This window comes from Camellia sinensis, chromosome 1, assembly GCF_055761805.1.
Source record: "Camellia sinensis isolate YWXY chromosome 1, ASM5576180v1, whole genome shotgun sequence".
Taxonomy (NCBI): Eukaryota; Viridiplantae; Streptophyta; class Magnoliopsida; order Ericales; family Theaceae; genus Camellia; species Camellia sinensis.
In genome coordinates, this window is record NC_138961.1 from 81,568,834 (window position 1) to 81,590,459 (window position 21,626).

General features: G+C 42.2%; 1 protein-coding gene across 4 annotated transcripts; it reads right to left on the reverse strand.

The window, feature by feature from the left end:
• Positions 1 to 11,844: 11,844 nt before the first annotated feature.
• On the reverse strand, positions 11,845 to 20,576 carry LOC145795557 (uncharacterized). 4 transcript variants are annotated; one of them, XM_082880353.1, is made up of 8 exons: positions 19,907 to 20,570; positions 17,075 to 17,514; positions 16,873 to 16,962; positions 16,543 to 16,782; positions 13,305 to 13,466; positions 12,657 to 13,205; positions 12,477 to 12,575; positions 11,845 to 12,267 (listed from the first exon to the last, which is right to left on the reverse strand). In XM_082880353.1, the coding sequence occupies exons 1-6, from the start codon at positions 20,313 to 20,315 to the stop codon at positions 13,101 to 13,103; spliced, it is 1,446 nt and encodes a 481-aa protein (XP_082736479.1). In that variant the 5' UTR covers positions 20,316 to 20,570; the 3' UTR covers positions 11,845 to 12,267; positions 12,477 to 12,575; positions 12,657 to 13,100. The 4 variants fall into 4 exon arrangements, with proteins under 4 accessions (XP_082736479.1, XP_082736469.1, XP_082736475.1 ...); XM_082880343.1 differs by lacking the exons at positions 11,845 to 12,267; positions 12,477 to 12,575; positions 12,657 to 13,205 and adding exons at positions 13,782 to 14,428; positions 14,592 to 14,843 and having other exon boundaries at positions 13,332 to 13,466; positions 17,075 to 17,508; positions 19,907 to 20,576; XM_082880349.1 differs by lacking the exons at positions 11,845 to 12,267; positions 12,477 to 12,575; positions 12,657 to 13,205 and adding exons at positions 13,782 to 14,409; positions 14,592 to 14,843 and having other exon boundaries at positions 13,332 to 13,466; positions 19,907 to 20,571.
• Positions 20,577 to 21,626: the final 1,050 nt, after the last annotated feature.

Genomic DNA, 21,626 nt, shown 5'->3' on the forward strand with positions numbered 1-21,626 from the left:
CCGAGGCTCGGCGCATCATTCAAACTGCACTGTCATTTCAATAAATCTTTAAATACGTGTTTAATCGCATATTATTTAAATCGATCCATATGTCATATTAGTAGCTGAGCCTATTAATTGCATATTGCATGCGTTGCATTAGACATCTTGTATAGTTAGGATCATGCATCTTTCTAACTAGTTTCTGTTTTGGCTTAGAGTAATCTGTAAGTCTTTACACTTTAACATACTTCCATGAATATGAATGATGCCATGATTAGCATACTTTCCATGAGGCTATGTGCTTAAATGCTAAACTTCTTGAATGCCTGTAGATGAAGGCTTGTTGTTTGAATTGGAACGATTCAACGAATGTAAGTTTTAAAGCCCACTTTATTGAATAGCAAATCATGTTTTAAGCCCACTATGTTTGGTGGAAAATCTGCAATCTTTAAGCCCACTTGATGCGGCAATTTCAAACCATTTTCGCAAAAACAAACATGAGTTGAATTGTTCCAAATTGAGCAAACTAGTTTATACTTGCTTGTGCGCATCACATAGTAAAGCTAGTTTAATAATCGGAACAAGAGCACATAATGTTTATAAAAAAATCATATCATGATTAGTAGAGGCCGATCTTCGATCGGGCGAGCGGGGGTGCCCAATTCATGACCTTCCCCTCTCGTACCTAAGTTCTCGAGCCGAGGCAACTTTGGTGAAGACGGACATGTGGCCTTTGGCACGAGTCAGGGTTTCCTAAATTTTTCCAAAAATGTAATAGTTAGGTGGCGACTCTGTATCTGGCAAAGCAGTCCAATTTTGGCATTATTTGATTTAAAATCGATTTTCCAAAAAGATTTGCTGGATTTGGACTCTTTAGTGTTTATCAATTTCACATTGCACTTATGAGACTAGATTCAGAACTACGGGAGTCCGAACTGTGAGGCCTTTCTTTCAAACCTTTTCGAAAGGGGGGGCATGGAAAAAGGCGAGCCCACAGTTTTTGGCGACTCCATTAGGGACTTAGAGAACTTGACTCGAACTCATGATATGACATTTTATCTACACTTACGTGTTTCTTTGCATTTGCATTTGTATCGGTGCGCCTGAGTCAAAGTGTTTGCTATTTGCTATTCCTGAACGGTTTGCTGGAAGCTCGCTTGGAAAAGCTTGCCAAAAGGCTGATCGGTTGCGGCTCTGCCACGATGGGAATCAACCCTTGGATCTGGACTACCGCTATACCGTTTGATCCTCCTTTCACTTCTTGGTGTTAGGTGTGAGAGGTATATTAAGTAGCCTTGTTGAGGTACCCTTTTTGACCAATCGACCTAGTTGCATATCGAAAACCATAGAGATTGTTCCAAACTAGGACAAGTTGCTCACCCGAATGCAAGAATTGTGTGAAACCACTTGTTTTGTGTAGAGAACCCGTAGCTCTTGACGAAATTAGGACAGGATAATCCTACCCCATCATAGGGGTGTTTTGGTTTTCACTTGCTTGATATGTGCTTTTAGAGTGAAACTCTGGAGGAATGTATGTATCAGTTGCAAGTCTGAGTATCATTTTTGAGGCAGAAATCAGTGTTGAGTACAGTTCTGCAGCTTATGATTGCAACTGCATATTGTTTGTGTCTGAGCCGAGGTGCTATACGGTTTCTGATTTTTGTTTCGTTTTGCTTTATTTTCTTTCTACAATGTAGTTTTTCACCATTACTTTAGACAATTCTGTTACCCCCTAAGCACTTTGGACCCGAGTAAGGCGACTTTACCAATCTAGAGATCTTGTAAGAGGACAGCCAGTGTTTGTTTCACTCCTACCAGTTACCAGACGGAGGAGGATTAGGCAGAATTCACCAATTCAGCAGTCACCTTTTACCTCGCTTGTGCCTAGTCAAGCCCAATCATCTACTTTTACTCCGGAAAGAGAGTATTCATCAGTTCTGATAACTCAACACCCCTCAGATAGCATGGAAAATATGCTTCGTCAGCTCCAACAGACTATTGAGAATATACAGCTAGATGTTGCCCGCTAAGCTAAGGTTGTAGCTCGCCAAGTAGAAGTGATAGATAGGCTTCAGCAACAGCAACCACAACCGGCAGTAGCCTTTGCATCCCGTGCACCCCTAGCAGGAATTCCAGCACCAGGGGTCACAATTAATGTCCAGGAAAATGCGGGCATCAGGCAGATCCGATTCGACCTCAGACCTCCAAGGCCCCAGCTTACCAAATGGAGGCGCCGCTTGAATTCAAGGTTGACCCCACTGCACTGAAGGTCAACAAGCTAGAAAAGCTCTTCAAACGGGCCCAGGGCGTGAATTCAATCCCTGACACTAAGGATGGCTATACAAATTCCGCAGTAACTCTGCCGGATAGATTCAAGATGCCACACATAGACCGATTTGATAGTTTCGGGGATCCTATAGTCCATCTACAACTGTTCTCTGACATCTTATGATCAATGGGTCTCTCTAGACTACAGAAGTTATCACTTTTTGGCCGGACCTTGTCGGGTACAGCGGCCATCTGGTATGCCAAACTTGAAGACTCTGTGAAAAGAAACTGGGAGGAAATGGGCGAGGCCTTCATAGCACAGTACTCCTATAATACGCAAATCGAGGTCACTACTCATGATATCGAAGCAACTCGCCAGGAGCCAAAGGAGGGCTTCTCGGATTTTGTGACCCGGTGGAAGGCCAAGGCCTCTATGATGGCTACCCGGCCGTCTGAAAAGGACCAGATCAGAATGGTGGTCCGTAACTTGCAAGGAAGATTATTACAGAAGTTAATAGTCTTGCCTTTGTCTACTTTTGCTGAGTTCCACGAAATAGGGGTGCAAATAGAGGACGCGATGAAGTAGGGTTTGATAGACCACGAGAAGGAACAACCCAAAAGGCCTTTTACACACAGCTCTAATGCAGCCACGACTGGTGGCACTTCTACGCGGCATTCGGATGTGAGCATGGTCACCACCACACCCAAGACTACCAATCCCTTTGCCGGCACATCCAATACAACTTCCCAAACCTCCAGCCATCAGGCCCGAGGGTCTTCACACCGCTCTATATGTCCTTATCTGCGGCCCTGAGGGTCCTAATCAAGAAGGGGCATCTTAAGCCATTAGAACAACGCCCGCTACCTGATCCTCTCCCTCCGAAACACAACCCGGCCAAATACTGTGCTTTCTACCAACAGCATGGTCATGATACTGATCAGTGCTTCAGATTGCGTCATGAGCTTCAAGATCTCATTAATAATAAGGTGATAGCACCTCCGGAAAAACCCAATGTCACTACAAATCCTCTCCCATCACATAACCAAGCCCCTCCACCCCGGCAAATAAATCTCACCCACACGCTAGCCGTCCCTTATGACCCCGGTATATACATCATCCCCTTTCACTCACCTAAGTCGGCGTTGTTCATCCCTAAGAGCACAGACTTGTGCATGATGAACGTGTCCTCACTCTAACCCGAACCTGTGGTGGTGACAATAGAAGATGAAGGGAGGTCAGCCTTGGTGGAGAATACCAGTCCATTGCCCGAGGGCTTTGAGGATTTATCTGGAGGGACATACGACCTGAGCTGCTATGTTGTGTCAATCAATCAAGCAAAGCCGGAAGTGGTACTGTCGACTGGGATGGAGGTTAGTGTAGTCCGAGAAGATGGACCAAGCTAGGGATTAAATGATCTAGCTGACTTGGAGGAGGATATGGACAATTTGCAGTTCTTTGATGAACATGATCAAGGGAACGTGCATATTAATTGGTTCGATCTGAACGAATCAACCGATAATTCAGGGTGGCTAAGTGATGAGCCCGATATAGATGAGGGAGCTGAACCAAAGTTGGAAGAACAGAAGGTGAAAACCACAGCAATGGCCGAAACAGTCGATAGAAAGGGTAAACTGATGGAGAACACCAGTGCAAAACAAGTGGCTCAGGAACTGGGCATAGTTAGTACTGTACGTACAGAACAAGAAATCGCGTTGGAGCGGTTTGGGTAGGAAATGAGTGAAAGTGATCAGAAAGCTAGAATAGTTCAACACTCGGTGGGGAATGTTTCTGCTGAGGGAACACTTAGACCGGAACTGGACAATTGCTTGTCGGTTGCCAGAGGTATGTGGTGGAAAGATGATGATCTGCATCTTGCCCACACCGATGAGGATTGGGGTGAGAGCTTTCCTGACAATACCTGGTATGCGGAGGAAGTCGAACACATGACAAGAAGTGGCCGATATTTCAAACCACCACATTTAGACCAACCTGAGGCATCTAGGAAGGATAAGGAATCAGAAAAACAGAAGGAAAGGCAGTTAGAGGAAGAGGCTGTGCTGAAACAGTTGAAGAAGATTCAAGCTGACATATCTATCTGGGAGTTGCTTATGGCTTTGCGCGTGCACAGGCAAGCTGTACTATCGGCGATGGATAAAGCAAAGTTATCTGTCGACGCCACCCCAGAACAACTAGTGAGATTAGTCTTCCCGGGAGGCGCTGCGCCAACTTTGACCTTTTTCCGACAAAGAACTGCCGCTGGAAGGCTTTGCACACAATAAGCCTCTATACATATCCGTAGAGTGCCGGGAAAAGTGGGTGCCAGTCGTATTGGTTGACACTGGGTCAGCAATTAATGTCTGTCCTTGTCGCACGGCCTATGCTATTGGTTTGAAACCGGCAGAGTTTGTGCCTACGGCCCAGGTGATCCGGGCGTACGACAACACAAGTAGAGAGGTGATGGGAACAGTGCAAATTAGAGTATAGGTTGGATCGGCCCAACAGGATATCGAGTTTCACGTCCTGGATGTTCCGGCCACTTTCAATCTATTACTTGGGCGACCCTGGCTACATCAAGTAAGAGCTGTCTCTTCCACTCTCCACCAAATGCTGAAGTACCTCCATGAAAAAGGGGTGGCCATAGTCTTTGGCAATTCATCTATACACCCTCCGCCAAAGGTCACTACACCTATACTGGAAATTGTGCATGGTGAAGAGGATGTCTTCATTTCGGGGTTTACCTTGGCTGAGGCCCGAGTGGTGCAGAATATCTTGGCTGTTGACGAGAGCTTATATGTCAGTGCCTAGTTTGTATACCTCATGAACAAACTACAGCACATACCCGAAATGGGATTAGGAAGAAGTGGCCGGAAAGGTGTTACTGCATTGGCCAACGTGCCATATAACCCTCATGCCTTTGGTCTTGGCTATGCGCCCACCAAAGAGGACTGGGTGAGAAAAGGTAAAGAAATGGCCGGAAAGGCCAGAGCAAAGCAAAGCGGGAAGCGTTATAAACTTGTGCACCGACCAATTCGAAGAACCCTGAATGGCTATTTTGTTCGGGAGAGAGAAGATTTCCCATTTTGTGGTTTCGCCGAACCTTGGTTCAACTCTGAGAAGCAGCGGGTTCCCGACTTTGAGATTTTCTTCGACTTGCAGCTGCAAGAGAGCGACACAGAGGAACAGATTGAACTAACTGCTGAGGCTGCAAAGAGCACAGAAAGTGATTCCGACAGTAGTGAACTTGAGATAGGAGCAGCACTGGCATGTCTCCTTTCGAATCCTCAGATCAACCCGGAGAGCTTGGGGGATGACCTAACCATTTCCATGATCGGAGACCAATCAAGTGTGGACCCTTCCGGTGGTATCTTGGATGCATCTGACGCACCGTCCCCCATTTGCCAACTCGAGGAAGGCTTCCTGTCCAGTAGCTCTGAGTCAAGTAGTGAACCAGAATCTGATTCCACAGAGTCTGTGGAGTTGGAATCAGACTCCGGTTCGTTTGAGTCTGAGTCTGAGTCCGGTATTCCTGGGGTTGATAACTCGAATGCCGAGGTTTTGTCCAGGTCATCTTTTTCCTTTTCTTTTAAGTCGGTTGTAACCAAGGAACTGGACGAATTGGACTTTGTGAATGAGAATGCCACTGCAGGTTTTGAGTACTTCTCTGTGCCACTTGTATATTGCATTGATCATGACTTTCAAAATTTTAGTGAAAATGACGAGAAAGGAATTCCTCTAGTTTTGAAACATTTGATTGATCGAGAGGAGAAGAGGTTTGTAAAACCCCTTGTTGATGAAATCATTCCAATTAATGTGGGTACTGAAGAGGATCCGCGTTTGGTCCAGATCGGGTTCACGTTATTTTCGAAGGAACGCGAGCACTTAGTCGCTTTATTAAAATATTTCAAAGATGTTTTCGTGTGGTCCTACAAAGACATGCCTGGAATCGATCCTGAGATTGTACAGCATCAGATCCCTCTTGACCCCGAGGCTCGACCCGTCAAACAGAAGCTGTAGAGAATACGCCTAGATTGGGCTTTGAAGATTAAGGAAGAGGTCACCAAGCAGATAGACGCAGGGTTTTTGCTAGTATCTGAGTATCCGACTTGGTTGGCCAACATTGTTCCGATGCCGAAGAAAGCTGGTAGAATTTGGGTGTGTGTGGATTTCAGAAATCTGAATAAGGCCAGTCCGAAGGACAACTTTCCTCTACCGCACATCGACGAATTAGTGGACTTCACCGCAGGCCATGCATTGCTCTCATTTATGGATGGATTTTCCGGATATAACCAGATCTTGATAGCACCGAGGATAGAGAGAAGACTGCCTTCACCACGCCATGGGGAACCTACTGTTACAAGGTGATGCCGTTCGGTCTGAAAAATGCTGGGGCTACTTATCAACGGGCTGCAACCACAATCTTACATGAAATGATCCATAAAGAGGTTGAGATATACGTGGACGACATGATTGTCAAGTCCAAGGAAAAAGAGGGCCACTACACCGCCTTAAAGAAATTCTTTCAACGGATTAGAGAATATCGGTTGAGGCTGAATCCACAGAAGTGCACTTTTGGCATAACAGCAGAGAAAATGTTGGGTTTCTTGATCACACAGAGGGGCATCGAGGTAGATCCTTCCAAAATCAAGGTCATCCTAGAAATGCCAGCACCAAGGACTAAAAAGGAAGTGCGATGCTTTTCTAGGTAAAGTGCAATTCATAAGACAGTTTATTTCAAAATTAATCTTGACTTGTGAACCACTATTTGGTCTCCTGAAGAAAGGAAAAATATTCCAATGAGATGACCAATGTCAGTTTGCTTTTGAGTAGATCAAGCAGTACCTCCAGAACCCGCCCGTGTTGTCGCCGCCAGAGCCAGGGAAGCCGTTGATTTTGTATCTGTCAGTAACGGACACAACGATGGGATGCATGCTTGCTTAGGAATTTGAGGATAGAGTAGAGAAGGCCATCAATTACCTGAGTAAGAAGATGCGGGATTATGAGACCCGTTACACCCCGCTGGAGAACGTTTGCTTAGCCTTGGTATTGGTTACTAGGAAGTTGAGACACTACCTGTTAGCTCACTTCGTAATTCTGGTTTCGAGATTAGATCCTATCAAATATCTCTTTGAGAAACCAGCACTTACGAGTAGGTTAGCCCATTGGTTGCTTCTTCTCTTCGAATTTGATTTGAAGTATGTTATTCGCAAGTCTGTTAAGGGGAAAGTGGTAGCAGAGTTCTTGGCAGATCACCCAGTGGAAGGGGATGAAGTAGTAGAATACCTATTCCCAGATGAAGCTATTTTGCAGGTTGAGGAATAGATTTGGACAATGTACTTTGATGAAGCGTCTAACCAATACGGTTATGGGATAGAGGTGTTGTTGATAGCACCCGACAATTCCCACATACCTTTAGCTTTCAAACTCCAGTTCAAATTATCCAACAACGAAGCAGAATACAAGGCGTGTATCGTTGGTTTGGAAGCCGCCTTAGAACTAGGGGCAAAAAGATTGGATGTCATCGGGGACTCGAACCTAGTTGTGTCTCAATCAGAAGGAGACTGGAAGGTCAAAGAAGAAAAGATGAAGATCTATCATCAGACTTTGGATGTTCTGATTCCTAGGTTTGAGAAGCTAACCTTCACTCATCTACTAAGAGAGAACAACAAGTTCGCTGACGCCTTATCAACTCTATCTTCTATGATAGATATCTCGTTTGGAGTCCGGATGCGTTTGATTATTATTGAGCAAAGATATACACCAGCCTACGGGATTATCGCCGAAATAGATGAAGTGCAAAATCAAAACCCCTGGTATTATGATATCTAAAACTTCTTGGAAAATGAGGTTTATCCACCAGAAGCAAATGCCAAAGACAAAAAGGCAATACGACAGATGGCCGTTTAATTTATCATCTGCAGGGGTAAGTTGTATAAGAGGGGTTATATGGGAATGCACAAGCTGTGTATTGACGTAGAAGAGTCTAAGTGCCTAATGAAGGCCATCTATGGGGGAGAGTGTGGAGCGCACATTAGCGGAGTAATGCTAGCCCGGAAGATTCTCAGGCAAGGTTACTATTGGTCTATCATGGAGAAGGATTGTATTGGTTTTGTTCGGCGATGCCACAAATGCCAAATTCATGCAAATCGCATGAATATCCCGACGTCAAAGCTGTACAACATGATTTCACTCTGACCTTTCTCAGTCTGGAGAATTGACGTCATTGGGGCAGTTACACCGAAAGGGTCAAATGAACACGAGTACATTCTGGTGGCAATTGATTATTTTACGAACTGGGTGGAAGCTCAGTCTTATGCAGTGTTGAAAGCGGCGCAAGTGGCTACGTTCATCCGAAACATCATTTGCTGTTATGGAGTCCCGAATGAGATCATTTCAGACAATGGCTCCCATGTCAAGAAAGAAATGATCGACTTGTTGGAGAAATACGTGGCTTTTCACAAGTCATCTACATATCGGCCGCAAATCAACGGAGCTGTTGAGGCCGCCAACAAGAACATCAAGCACATTTTGCAGAAAATGGTTGAGACTTGCAGGATTGGCTAGAAAAATTGCCATTTGCTCTTTGGGGCTACAGAACTTCGATTCAGACATCTACTGGGGCAACTCCGTACTCTCTTGTTTATGGGATGGAAGCTGTTCTGCCAATTGAAATAGAGGTTTCGTCGCTACAGGTTATGGCTGAGTGTTAGATAGCAGAGGCAGATTGGCAGCAGAGCAGGTTCGAGGAACTAATGCTATTCAATGAGAGAAGGCTGAAAGAATTGTACCATGTTCAAGGATATCAACGCAAGATTGCCAAGGCTTTTAATAAGAAATTTAAGTCTCAGAATCTTAAAGAAGGGAATTTGGTGCTGAAAAACAACCGAGCTTCCATCCATGACCCTAGGGGCAAATTCAGACCTAATTGGGCTGGTCCTATTATTATCAAAACCATTTGGTCGGGTGGAGCTGTTATTCTTATAGAGCTGGATGGCCTAGAATTTTCCCAACCAATCAACATGGACAAGTTAGAGAAACATTGTCCCTGAGAGGCTTGCTAGGCTGAAAACCTGGAAGGACGACCTAGGCAAAAGTTAGAGCACAAAAAATTGAAAATAAAAAAAAACTGAGGTCGCAAGGTTGAAAACCCAGAACAGGCGACCTTGGCAAAAGTTAGAGCGCAAAAGGAGAGCGTTAATACCTAAGTGAACCCAAATCGAACTACGTAAGATCTGATTCTCATCTTCGGGATACGTACGCAACTTCATTATGAAGTCTGGCCGTAAACACCTCCAAATCAACTGTGTCTATGTGTTTGATCAAGACATCTTTGTCTGTTCGTTATTTGGAAATTCGGTTGTGATCCTTACCCTGAAAGAAGAGCTGACTACAGTGCTGAACAGTGCTTTTCAGTCTAGGGGCAATTTTCCATTTCTGGATTCGGGGTTTGTACGTCTTGAGGATAGATTCTATGTGTCAGGTGGTGATTCTTATCGAAAATGGTTTTGAAAAGTTTTGATAAAAGTTGATATTGTTCAAATTAATCTTTTTACAACTTAGACCATTTTTGGACCAAAAGAAAAATTTTCAGTGCTCACAACTTCAATTTCATTGATTTCAATACAAAGTTCTCCAACTCTCGATACAAATCAAAGTTATTTTTTTTATTACATTCAAAAAGAAAACTTGAAAAGTTAGATCAAAGCAATAAACTTGGAGCATAGATGAGTCAGGCGTTCCTGCGTCCCCTCCCTGCGCTTATGGAAGCTTCCGATGCTAAAGTAGGCCCGGTCTGTGCTTCTTCTTCAAGCCAAGCCAGACATTCGCCAAAAAGGGTGCAACTGAAATTGGGAGTAGGAGCCGAAAATTCTCTTGTCCTCCAAGCATTGAGGTATCGAGCCAAAAGTGAACCTCGGATTGGGTATGAAGCCGGGTACTCTACCCCCTCTTCTGGGTAAGTCTGGTCATGTCCGAACTGACGCTTGAATTGGAAAGGAAATTAGAATACACAGTGTGTCAGGCCAATCAGTTGAATGCCGGGTTGCCGAGCTATGCTGTAGCCCATCTCGAGCAGATCAAACCAGGGATAATGCCAAGCAATGTCAACAACAGACTTGTTGCACATCTAATGGCACCACCACCCTTCGTTTGGAAAGTCAACTAGCTGTTGGCAAAAGAAATAGCCCCGGGCTGAGTATGCAGGGCAAAAGTCCCTTACCTTCAGCTTGTCCATGAGCCATATCTGGGGAGGGATGAAAGAAAAAAGAGATTAAAGAATAGAGAGGTGTTTGTTGAGAGAAAAAGTAAAAAAATGGCTTCAAGAGAAAAACAGAGCATGAGTGTCGAGTGATGTGAGAAACACATATGAGAAAGGTTGGGAAACATTACTTAAAGAAGTAGTGGACTTCCCGCGAATTTGTTTCTCTCTCGCCGATGAAAGGCATCCAAGCCCATCAAAGTCTCAGCCAGTACCAAGCCAATGCAACTCTTGCCCTCTTTCAAACCTTGGGCTACTTCAACTAGCCGAATGCTAGACCCGCCAAAATTAGGGGCAAGAAGGAAATGTGCTAACATGCACAAACAAAGGGCATGTTGTCAAAAGCTCGCCAAAGAAGATTACCCCAGTCACCGGTGTCAGAAAACCAATGAATTAAACTGGGATATCCAGCTCTCCATTGTGAACCAAGGATTAGGCATCGTGTGAAGTGAGCCCACACATCCTTCCCAAAGCTTGGATGTGAGTAAAACGGGGCTGAGGCAAGATTTCCTCATCACGTCGGGATTCCATTAGCACTTGAAATTCTTCGATTGTCGGACATATCTCTTATCCCCCGAAGCTAAAGGCGTGCGTAATCGGGTTCCAACATCTAGCCACGGCATGTAGGAACGGAAAACAAAGCGAAGAACGACTCAGCGAGAATAGTGCATTTATGCTGAAACCCCGGAAATTCAACTTTTCTGAGCCATCTAAAGTTGCAATCCAATTCGAGAGTTTTTCAGCAAAGAATAGCTCTATTTGTGAAGAGTTTGCAACTGAAATGAAGAAAACACGAAGTCTGAATCTTTTGTAGAAGATAAGGCAGTAAGTGAAAGCCAGGTGTCAACATTCTGGAAGTTCCTCACATTGGTGGCTGACCGGCCACTGGTGATGGCTGACAGACCACCTTGGTAGCCGACCGGCCACCTCTAGTGGCCGACAGAATCAATTCATGGCCGACAGTCCTTTTTGCAGACCTGCTATCCACTTTTGTGTTGAGAGTGCTAAGAACCTTTGTTTTGTTCTGCTCTTCGTATATGTTAAGGTCCTATTTTGAGTCTTTTTAGTTTTAGCAAGTTTGTTGTGTTGTATTTAAGTTGTTTAACGAGCTGTTTTGTTCATTGAGTTGTTTATCGAACCGTTTTGTTGTATATCGGATTGTTCTGTTATTTATCGAGTTGTTATTTTGATTATCGAGTTGTATTACTTTGTTTATTTCAGTTGTTGGTCAGTTCGTTACCTGATTCAGACTGTTGTGACATTACAAGTATTTGATTTTCAATGTCAAATTCAATCTCATTTTCATGCAATGAGGTGCTTATGATGCAAAATACAACACTTTTTCAAAAAGCTTGGTTTTCATTCCGATCATGGTTGTTTTTACAAAAAGTGCAGTACAAGTTTTTAAAGCAAAATAATAAAAAAACTCGTCTGAAGCTATACAAAGTGCTAACACTACTAATAAGAGAAACTAAACAAAAATACAAATAGATCAACGCCAGCTATCTCAAGCTCGAGAGGCCATTTTGGTCCTCTTCCTGGGCGGGGACTCAGAGTTGTCTCTATCTGTGCCGCTGTCTGAACCGGATGCTGAACCGGAACCGGAGCCACTGCTGCTCTGTGCCTCAGAACCTGGCTCAATAGCATCGCTCCTAGCTCGGTCTCGACTGCGTGCTGGAGCCTGTCTCTCTCTCCCTGCTGTCGGAGGAGGTACTGATGGTCCTGGTGCTGCTGCCGCTGATGCTGTCGATAAGAGTGGAACCTGAAAAGGCAGTTGTCATATGTCAGCCACAGTATGTGTATCAGATGCAAGTATGGTGTGTAGAATGAATATATGCAGAAGTCAGGTACAGTGTATGAATTCAGATGCAGTATATCAGTGCAGTGTGGAGAAATTTTCAATTGAAATGTCAGTTTCAATGTGTGAATGGAAATGTGATGGCTGGAATGTAAGAAAACTGAAGAAATAACCTGAATGCCGTGGAAGCTGAGCAATGCCTCCCTCCTCAATATCATGCCCTCGAATGAGGCTAACAGCTCTAGCAGATCCTCGATGTATCTAGGAGGAGCCTACAAATGCATTGGGAATGATCAATGTCCAGAGCGAACAAATATCAGAAAGAGATGGGAAAACTAAAATGTGGTACATACCGGAGGTGCGTCCTGGGCTCTAGTGTATCTGTGTCCCGCTGCAGCAGGCTCAATCGGGATCTGATATGCCTCCCCAGTATACCGCCAACATGTGAGTGCAGTAGGCAGCTCTGGCCAGCCGGTCCTCTGCCTCATCTGGGTAGCCCCTCTACCACGCGCCCTGGTCGCCTTGGGGACTCCGACTCTCTCTCTCATAGCTGGAACTTTTATCCCCTCACCTCCGTGAATATCGGTCAAGGGAGGCATGAGGTGTGTCTCAATGAATGTCGCATAATCACCCTCCCCCAAGTAGTAATTGGCGTCCAAGCCTCTGGTAAACTGGATCATCTCCTGGGAAGTGAGCTGCTCTGTAGCTCTCATAGATGGTGGGGGCCCCATGGGAACTATCGGCTACGACAAACCCAGGGTCTGGCGTACGAAACGCTCTCCTAAAAACCAGGCCCGTCAAATCGGACCCTCGAATAGAAGCCAAAAACGGGTGGCCCCCCGAGCTCCAGCAAACTGATCCCCGACTCCCTCAGGCATCGTCGCCCAAGGCTGCCACGTGATCTGTAAACAGAGAATGCACAGCTTGTTAGTTGCCATTAGAATCTTACAATATAAATAAGAACTGAAGCAGAATAACATTAACTGTGAATTTTGAGTTACCTCTGCTGCAGTCACAGTGTCAAAGTACCGGCGGAAGAATGAAAAAGTCTTTCGGGTCCTCCGTAGACATCTCCCGTTATACCGATGAGAGTACGGCATGACAGGAGGCATCTCCACCTCTGGCTCTGGGGCGAGGGCCGGGAAATAGGCATATACCCAAAGCTGCAAAAAGAAAAGGGCCATATTGAGTATACAGCAAAACACAGGGAATACAGAAAGCAGAATGTGTATGCAATGTCTAGAGAATGCAGAACACAGGGAATGCAGAAAGCAGAAAATGTAGAATACATAATGCAGAAAGTAGAATGTGTGTGCAGTGTACAGAAAGTACAGGTGTGAGTATAGAAAGCAGAATATGTGTGCAGTGTACAGAAAGTACAAGTGCGAGTGCAGAAAGTAGAATGTGCAGTATATAGAAAGTACAAGGGCAAAGCAGAAAGCATGACATGAAATGCAAAGCAAAAAGGTAAAGCATACCTCCCAGGCTCTCCAATAGCCGCCGACCCTGTTCCCGCTCCTGCAGGATGTCGAGCTCATATATCCATATAATGTCGCAAGGCCAGCACCGGCCCAATCATAAATATGGACCTGAGACAAATCCACCAATGCACTCAGGAGATATAACCCAACAGTGTTCGCTCTATCGGCGAACAAAGTGGTGTCGAAGAGGAACATCAAGAAGCCTCGGGCATAGTGCTCGACCTCCTCTAGAGTCTCTAGCTCTCTCCCTCGAAACTGCTCTGCAAACCAGCTATATTGTACCATCCCCGATCGGAAGAGAGGTGGGTGTGCTCCTAGCAAGTAGATCCATGCAGCCTCCCATTCACCCATATCTGTATCATAAGGGATCGGACGACCCCCTACCTTTATGCCAGTAAGCATAGAGAAATCATATGGAGTCATCGTCATCTCTCCCGCGGTAGAGAAGTGGAAAGAGTTGGTGGTATCCCACCACCTCTCTACCAATGCTCCAAGTAGAGGTCGACTCGCTATGAGGTGTGATAGCCCCATGCAGAACAAGCCGAAGCCAGCCTCGTCAACAATGTGGCGGACACCATCGGGGAGCTCCATATACCACTCCCTCGCGGATGTGGCTCCATAGCCTCTGATAGAACGCGAATCCTCTTGTGATCAGAACGAGCAGGTGAAAGGCAGTGTAAGAAATACAATGCAAGAATATGTTTGAAACCAACAAGTGAAAAGTAGTGTAAAAAATATAGTGCAAGAGTGTGGTTTAAGCAAGAAATGCAAGGTGCAGTGAAGAAAACATGAGAATACTGTGTATACCTCAGTGGCGCCGTAAGATAAATGGGAGGTCGACTCTCGTAACAAAAGATCATCTTGTGCATCTCGCTCAAACCCTTTGAAATGTCGGACACTCTCAGGTGGTAGCACATACGTCTGAGGATCATATGTCGTCGGGTCGAAGCGTCGAACCTTGGGTGGAAGTTGCACAGGCCCGGGCTCTGCCTCCATCTCTGGGAAAAATTGGGGTGGAATCTCTGGGGAAGCTCCGTCATGAGGAACATCGTCCGCCATCTGGAAAGAAGATGAGAAAGTGGTAGAAAATGAGCAAGATTGGTGGAAAATGCCAAAAGTCAACTCAAGTCAACCCTACGAGAGAGAAAAGGGAAGAAAAAGTCAAAGCCTGGGAAAAGGCACAGAACCCAAAGAGGATTTAGCAAATCAAACATCTGTGGGATGTTGGAAAACGCGTATAAAGCACAGATCTAGAGGGGAAAACTATCTAGAGAGAGAAAGAGAGGGTTTTCGAGTTTGGAGAAGTGTAGAAATGAAGTTTGGGTGTGTTTACTTAATGACCCGTGGTGAAAAGACCCATTTGGCCCCGATCTGTCATCGGTGGCCGACAGTGCTTAGGGGTGGCCGACACCCTCCTCTGGTGGCCGTCCAATGCCCAATGCTCCTAAATTAAATTTTGATGCTGTTTTGTGTCCTTGTTTCTGAAGAAGTGTAAGGAAAGTTCACTTTTAATATATCTTTGTTAAGATTTATAGATTGTGTTAGATTGTTTCTACTGGGCTTTGGCTCACCCTATGTGGGCAAAACATTTCAGGTACTGGTAATATGTTTCTGCCAAGGCAATGACTTGGAAGGATTGGGAGCAAGAGCTTCTCTTTTGTTGTAATTATTTTGTATAGTCAAGGGCTTTAAATGTATTGGACTTAAAGTCTATTTTTATTGTAACTAAGAACCTACTTTGGAAAGTTGTAAGCCTTTAGGGCATTTATTATTTGTTTTTCTTCTAGTTTCTATCTCATACTGTGTTATATGCTGTAGATCAGGGATAGGCTCATGAATGTATAATTGCATATGCCACTCTCTTGTATAACTAGATCTCATGTAATAGAAGGACTTTATACTCTGATTCTAATTGTCATTTACTTATCGTCTTGGTTGGTTTATTGTTTTATTTCGAGGCCTTACATTACTAGTACCAATGAAGCATGGGCACTTCCGGGTATTGATACTTTGGATGGTTACTTTTGTATACGTATCGAGTACATGAAACATGTCAAATTTTGTCTTCTTAAATTCTAGATATACCTATTATACACACAAGCCGTATCTTAACCTACATAATACTTTCTTCTATACAAAGGTGAAGTTAGTTTCATTGAATTTTTTTTTTTCTGTATTGCATGATTTTAAATTAAAACTTTGGTTTGTAAGTTATTTAATATAATGATATTTAATTTTGATTTATACCTAACTTTTGGCATTAAATGTTAATTGTAGGTTGAATCTTAACAAACTAAACCACTTAACTAATTTTTGCATTACTCCAAATAAAAAAAATATACATATATATTTTACGAACGCACCCCGCCATACCCGTATTTTTTTTTAAAATTTACCATACCAACATACTCGTATTGTACCAATACCAGTACATGTACACGTGCTTCATAGGTTTTAACCAATTGGACGATGATTAAGCCATGTCAAAATTTAGGTGTCTACTGTCACAACACAGAACACTAATTAAAACACATGACTAAGATGTCACAATTTTTGACCTAATATTAAAAATCCTAGTAGATGGAGCACCTTTCACGACGACACACCTTTGGGCTAAGTACCTCCCAAAAATGACTTTCAGGTCCAAATGCACAAGTTTTATATAATTCAGCATCAAGAATTAAAGTATTTTTGTTACCAACATATTTTTCTCAATTTATGACTTTCCACAAACACTAGCAGGACTCAGATTTCTAACCTGAGACCGAATTTCTTGATTTGGGTGCATTGGGGTTTGTGCAAAAGCAACCTTAGCACTTCTATCACGACCAAAGACAGCATCCGGCTTTCTTAGTCTTTGAAATGTTGCCATTGCATCCGAGTGGGTGCTGAACTCCAAAAGAGCAAAACCTTTGATCTTCCCTTCTTTTTGAGGATCAGCTGGCAAATATATCTCTTCAATATTTTCAATTCCATAGCTTTTCAATGTTCCCAGCACCTTCAGAGGGAAAGAAACAAACGATGTCAGATCATCAATGCAAGGGTGACCTTCAGTAACAATGCAAGGATGTGTGTATTAAAAGCTTACACGCTCTTTTGTCCATAATTTGCAGATGTTGCCCATATAAAGAGTATCATTATCCTGGCTTGCTGATATTATAATGTGTTTGCCTCTCACCTTGCCAGAAGAAAAGACCACATTATTGCCATCTTAAATTAACATTTTGAAAATTATGCTTTTATTTTTCCTTTGCAAAGAAAATTTCATATTAAAAGTCAATATATAAAACCTGGATCCCTTCGTTCAATGCAGAAAGAGCATTCTTTGCTTGCTCAACAGTCATGTATTGAATAAAGGCAAATCCTCTACTCTTATTTGTAGTTGGATTCCTTACTATCCTAGCGGCTTTTATTTCCCCAAACTTTCCAAACACTTCAATCAGATCGTCCTCAACGGCCCCTTTATCCAGTCTTCCAATAAAAATTTCGAAATCCTTTTTTTTCTTCCTGTCAGTGATGTGATTATTGACAAATTCAGCAGGCTGTTCCTCATCTTCATTTTCTTCTTCATTGTCCCCGACATCTTCCTTATCCTTTGCACCCACCTCACCCCCTTCTTGCCCATCACTACCGTCATTGAGAACAGGAAAATTGTCATTGTCTACAAATGCCTCAGCATCATCAATTTGAGCAGCAGCAGTTCCTTCTTCAGATGAGTTCTGTTCTGCAACTATAACAATTACTTATTGTCAACTGATGACCCTGATCATAGTAACACCAAGGAATTGCATACAGATACACAAGTAGTTCAAAATAGAAATGAGAAAAACAGTGCCAATAGGGAAAACAAGGACAAACGTGGATACACATCAGAGAAACCACATGAAGTTAAACAGATAGGATTAGAATGGGCACCTAATGAGTCTGAGAAACATAGTCAGGTGCTCAAACTTCGGATAAACAATATAATAATAGCTGAGTGCAGAGGGTAAGTTATCACAACACCTTTATTGAATTCACCATAATTATGTCATTTGTTGTAAACACTGTAAAAAATATATTTTTATCTTTCTCATCTCTCTTCTACTGATAACACAATTTAAGAGAAGTGGCGCGAAGGCAAAAAACAAAAGGACTCAACTCAAAAAGCCATGGACTGAGTTCCCCCCAGTGGTGCCTCAATTGCCAATGCATGCTCTTATTTGTATCGAAACTGTAACGGTTCATCGTTATTTTTCTTTAGTTCCAGACAGTGGCAAATTCAATAACAACAAAGCACATGTTGTTTCCATTCATTCATTAGAAGAGGCCATTGTGCAGAATAGTTCAATCAATCTAGGGTGTTGGAAGTGGTGGACTAGTTACGAAACTGACGACTGGCTTTAATTGCACAAAATAACATCCATAGCCTCAAATTCACATTTTCACACTCAACAGCCCAAGTCTCATACCACCACCAAGAAATAACCCCAATTTATACATTCATATAGTGTTCTTCAGCAAAGGGAGGGAAAAGAGTAGATTGGGAATTCAGAAGATGTGGAGAAATTATGGATAGTGCTTTCATCCATTCTTATTCTTGTTATAGAGCCTCACTCAACCAAGAATTCAAATAATTGCTGGGTGAAATTGCAGCCCAAGGTACAAATCATTGAGCAAGGAGAAGGAAACACAATGAAGTTAAGATAGCAGCAATTGAGTGACTCAAGCCTTCATGTGGTTCACTTCTTCTTTAGTGTAGTCAAAATTTATTCTCCCCCAAGGATAAAAGACATCTTATCTACATATATATATATATATATATAATCATATTTATAAGTATCTGAGCAAAGACTGCCCACTCTTAATCGCAAATCAATGATCTGGACCCAAAAGAAAAATCTTTGAACACTTCAAACCATTTGTTTTGTTACATATTTGTTTTCTTAATTTAAAAGCTACCTCTTGACACCCTTTTGCTTGACTAGTATAGTGCCTCCAAATTGAGATTTTAAGGTATTAGTGCTACCTGAAATCTCAGCCAGAGACTAACAGAGTTTTCAGGCAAAATTAACAGCCTCAGGCCTTGAAAACATTATTATCATGATAAATTAGGCGAATGACCTTGTCAAATTATCCATGAATCGTCTTTTATTTGCTTTTAAAGTTGATTGTGTATCAATAACATTTCCTAGGCCCACTAAAATCTTTAAATTGACGGGGATCTTCAAAATTAATCCTCAGTGGAAAGAAGATGACAATCATCTGATAATAATATATTTATCTTTACTCAAAAATGAAATTTAAGTATCGAAAAACATCAAAATAAATGATAATTTATATACGAACACCATCATCCCTTAATCTCTCTTTTCATTTGACTTAATTCTTTGTAGTATGTGGAGCATTTCCAATCCTTACTCTCTTCTTTTATCAAACTTGAGTGAAAATTTGGTTAAAAGTTTGATCCGGTAAGGAACACTCCAATCTTTACTATAAAAAAAATTCGTCCATTATTTGCGAAAGAAAATAATTTAAAATCTTTATCATTTTTAAAATTTCATCAAATTTGAGTAGCCTTGCGCTTTGAACAAGTCGAGACAAGGCACAGCTTAGGCACTGAGGGCGAGGGTTTTTTTTCAAGGCGCGAAGCGTGGGCTTCATGGGCTTTACCTATTTGTCTACTCCTGTTGATTAAGTGCCTTTTGTGGGCATCCACAGGAATTCAAAACTCCTTAATATAAAATGACTAAACATGGTCAAAAGAGAGCAAAAAGTGATAAAAGATTGAGTATTATGCTTTATATCTTTTGTTGGATATTTCTAATTTTTAAAAGATTAAATGTTATGTTTAAATATTATCAGAAATAGTTATAATTTTTGAAATTTTATATATATTTGTAATGTTGAAAAGTTTGCCTATTTTATAATTTTGCTTTTCTTCTATTACTTGTTCTGCGCGCACCTCGCCTCGCACTTAGGCTATAGGATAATTTATCGCCTCGGTGCACCTAGAGCCTTTTAAAACACTGGAATTGGTGAAGGATTGGAGATGCTTTTATACAATATAACGCAATTGAATTCAGCTCAACTCTAATTTAAGAACAATCAATCAGACGCTAAGAAAAAGTTATAACCATTACCAACATGTATTCCTTCATTCTGTTCACCCTCTACTTCTTTTTCCTCAGCTGCATTGTCAAACTTGTCATGATCACCCTCCATTCTTTCTCCATCCTCCATAAAGCTCACAGTATTGACATTGACGTTCCTCTCCTCCTCCTTAACCTTCGTTTCCACAGCTGTACTCATTACAGCCTTGTCTGCATAATTTGAGTCTAAAACCCTAAGTTCTTGCTTGATTTCCACTCCGGCGATCACAAGCGGCGCCACCTGTTCGCCACCTTCGTCCTTCACCGCAGCAGATAGAGCTTCTTGGCCTTTGTGTTCCGACTCCAGCACTGTGTTGCTCTGGTCGGCCAGACTCAATTCGAGCTCCGATTGTTTCGATTTCCATGTCGATTTCTTACCAGTGGCCGATCGAGGGGGCATGGTCTGCTCTCTCTGTCTCTCTCTCTCTCTCTCTAAATTCTCTCTCTTTCTATATATATAGAGAATGTACAAAATGTAACTATTGGCTATTGAAATTGAAGAACAAACAATGTAGGTACGGTTTTACAGAGAAATTGAGAGAGTGTAGAGCTTGACGAACAAAAAAAAAATAAAAAAATAGGGAGAGATTTGATTGATTTCTCCTATTCTGGTGGAACTACGGATGGCAGAGAAAATGAAAGAAACGGAGAGGAGACAAAGGTACAGAAATTTGATGTGAACGGATAGTTGTTTTAAAAAAAAAAATATTAATTTAAATTTATAGTAAATAAAATAAAAATGACAAATTTTTTTTTAGGAAAAATGAGAAATGTTTAAGGGTTCGAAATCAGTGGCTCGAATTTGGTTCGAAATCTAAAATGATGTTGTTTTGGGTTTTAATTTTTTTTTTCTTTTTTCTTTTTCTTCCTTCTTCTGTTACAGAGGCAAGACGAGAAAGAGCAAGGAGAGATAGAGAAACCTTCGATCGGTGGAGGGAAGCCATGGAACTAATGGTGGTGATCGTCGCCGATCAATCGCTGGTGGGTATCGTTCTGTTTCCTGTATTTTTTTTTCTAGTGGATCTGGATGTGTTGATAATCTAGATTTGGGTTTGATTTTGGTTTAATTTTTTATTTTGGATTTTGGTTTGATCTCTCTCTCTCTGCTCCACTCTTTTTTGTGTGATAATGTTGATAAAGGTGGTGTTGTTGATCATCTGGATTTGGGTTTGATTTTGGATTTTGGATTTTGGTTTGATCTCTCTCTCTGGTTTTGCTGGGCTTGTTGATTTTTTTTTTTTTTTTTTGAGTTTTTGTTTTTGATATTGATTTAATAACTCTCTCAATTGAAAGTTCAAAACGAAAGGAAGAAGGGAAGGGAAGGAAGAAAGCAGAAGAGAAAGGAAGGAAGAACGCAGGGGGATGAAGAAGAAAAGAAAAAAAAAATTTCAAATTCTTCTTCTTCCTCTTCTCTTTTCTTCTTCTTCTTCTGGTTCTGCTTCCTCTTCTTCTTCTTCTCTTGTTCTTCTTCTTCTTCCAGCAAGAAAGAAAAAAAAAATTGAAATCCAAAACAACGTCGTTTTGGGTTTCAAGCCAAATTCGAGCATGATTAAATCGGGCTCTGTAACGGGACTGTAGGAAAAAATTGGTCTAAGATCTTTGTCTAGGAGTTATTTGGGATGTTCTAAATAAGTACACTTTTTTACTTTTTTTGAAATATGAGTTGGGTTTAAAGTGATGCAAAGAGATGATGTGACTTAAATAAGATGAT

Bases quoted from the DNA above. Each gene is read 5' to 3' on its own strand.
- LOC145795557 (XM_082880337.1), bottom strand. From the start codon at position 20,315: ATGCCCCCTCGATCGGCCACTGGTAAGAAATCGACATGGAAATCGAAA. The intron at 17,515-19,906 runs GTAATGGTTATA...TAATTGTTATAG, and splicing joins GAATGAAGGAATACATGTTG to TTGCAGAACAGAACTCATCT. The intron at 14,429-14,591 runs GTATACACAGTA...TCTGATCACAAG, and splicing joins TATCTTACGGCGCCACTGAG to AGGATTCGCGTTCTATCAGA.